General features: G+C 61.5%; 1 protein-coding gene across 1 annotated transcript; it reads right to left on the bottom strand.

Moving 5' to 3' along the window:
* Positions 1-458: 458 nt before the first annotated feature.
* On the bottom strand, positions 459-1225 carry VOLCADRAFT_93474 (uncharacterized protein; the record flags this gene model as incomplete). Its single annotated transcript, XM_002952719.1, has 3 exons — positions 459-597; positions 704-846; positions 923-1225. 3 exons carry the CDS (start codon positions 1223-1225, stop codon positions 459-461), a joined length of 585 nt encoding a protein of 194 aa, XP_002952765.1.
* Positions 1226-1427: the final 202 nt, after the last annotated feature.

Genomic DNA, 1427 nt, shown 5'->3' on the forward strand with positions numbered 1-1427 from the left:
ACCTGGAAGCCTGTCAGTAGCTAAGTCGTATCTTACAAGCTGTTAAGTGCGATCGCGTGCTGCCCGTGCGCTCGTGTGCGTGAGTAGGAAGCTGCCTTTGTCTTTCTTGTGGACTGCTATTCTGTACCAAATTGCGGTAGCACAGGCAGCGCTCTGACCCAAACCAAAACGCATTGTGGAAACGTTGGCGAGTTGACGCATATCACGTGCCGGTCACGTATCGGTCACCTCCGTCGTTGGATCCCTTCCTTCACGTGAATGGGGTCCTGCCCTCGGATGCTCACCTTGCTCACCTATGCTTCACACATAACAGCTAATAACTCGCAGTTATGGAAGATCCCGGGCCTTGCCTTTTGTATTTCCGCTGCGGACACCGGTTCCAAACTTTCCAATCCCACCTTTTTCCCTTTCGCCTCATCATGGTTGGTTGCACAACCTTACACCAGCGCGTGGATGAATTAGCCGTCGGACAACAAGCTTGGGCTGGACGGATTACCCGTGAGGCCGCATTCGCGGGAGCCGAGGAGGAGGACGCACAGGAGGGATATGGCGCGAAGGCCGCCATGACGCCGGCGGCGGGTAGTGTTGACGCGACGACTTTTGGCAAAGGCAGTGGAGCATCAGGGGCAGAGAGAGGATCGCGGCCTTCTTCTGCAGGGCAAAGGTTGGGTCTTCCTGCCTACGCGGCCCCGCTGCCGCCCACCGATAGGCCGGCATCGGCTGCGTCTTCCGCAGCGGCAGGGGGAGAGTCGAGGCCTTCTTCTGCAGGGCTGAAGTCGGGTCCTTCGGCCTACGCGGCCCCGCTGCCGCCCACCGATAGGCCGGCATCGGCTGCGTCTTCCGCAGCTGGAGGAGGAGAGTCGAGGCCTTCTTCTGCAGGGCTGAAGTCGGGTACTTCCGCGGCTGCTGCCGTACGGCTGACCAGCAGCAGGCCAGCATCAGCAGCATCTTCAACGGCCGTGCCGAAGCCACGTTCAGCCACAGATCGAAGCCGCGGGAACTCTTTTGGACCAGAGGGAGACGAAGATGATGAAGCACCAAGGAGCCAGGGCGTGCAGGCTCCAAAGGCGACCCCTCTCGACCGTGCTGCCCGGGCCGGGTCGGATAGCTGGCAAGAGCCGGACGAGAACATATTGGATTCGGCGTCCATGGATTCGGCGTCCATGGAAGCCGCGATGACCACGGCGACGGCTCCCACATCTCGCGCGGGTCGCGAGGGCGACATGAAGGAGGTCGTTTCAAAGTCCAGGCGCAGGGCGGAGTCGAAGGATCTGGGCAGCGAGTTGGCGACAGTGATGGAGGGGGACGATGGTTATGGCGCAGAGGTCCCAGCGCCGCCGGCGCTCAGCCAGTCGAGGGCGGATGACGATGGGCCGCCCAGCGACGAGCTGGATGCCGCCAGCGACACAGAGACTGGCACTGGAGAT

The sequence above is a fragment of the Volvox carteri genome, assembly GCF_000143455.1.
Source record: "Volvox carteri f. nagariensis unplaced genomic scaffold VOLCAscaffold_31, whole genome shotgun sequence".
Classification (NCBI taxonomy): Eukaryota; Viridiplantae; Chlorophyta; class Chlorophyceae; order Chlamydomonadales; family Volvocaceae; genus Volvox; species Volvox carteri.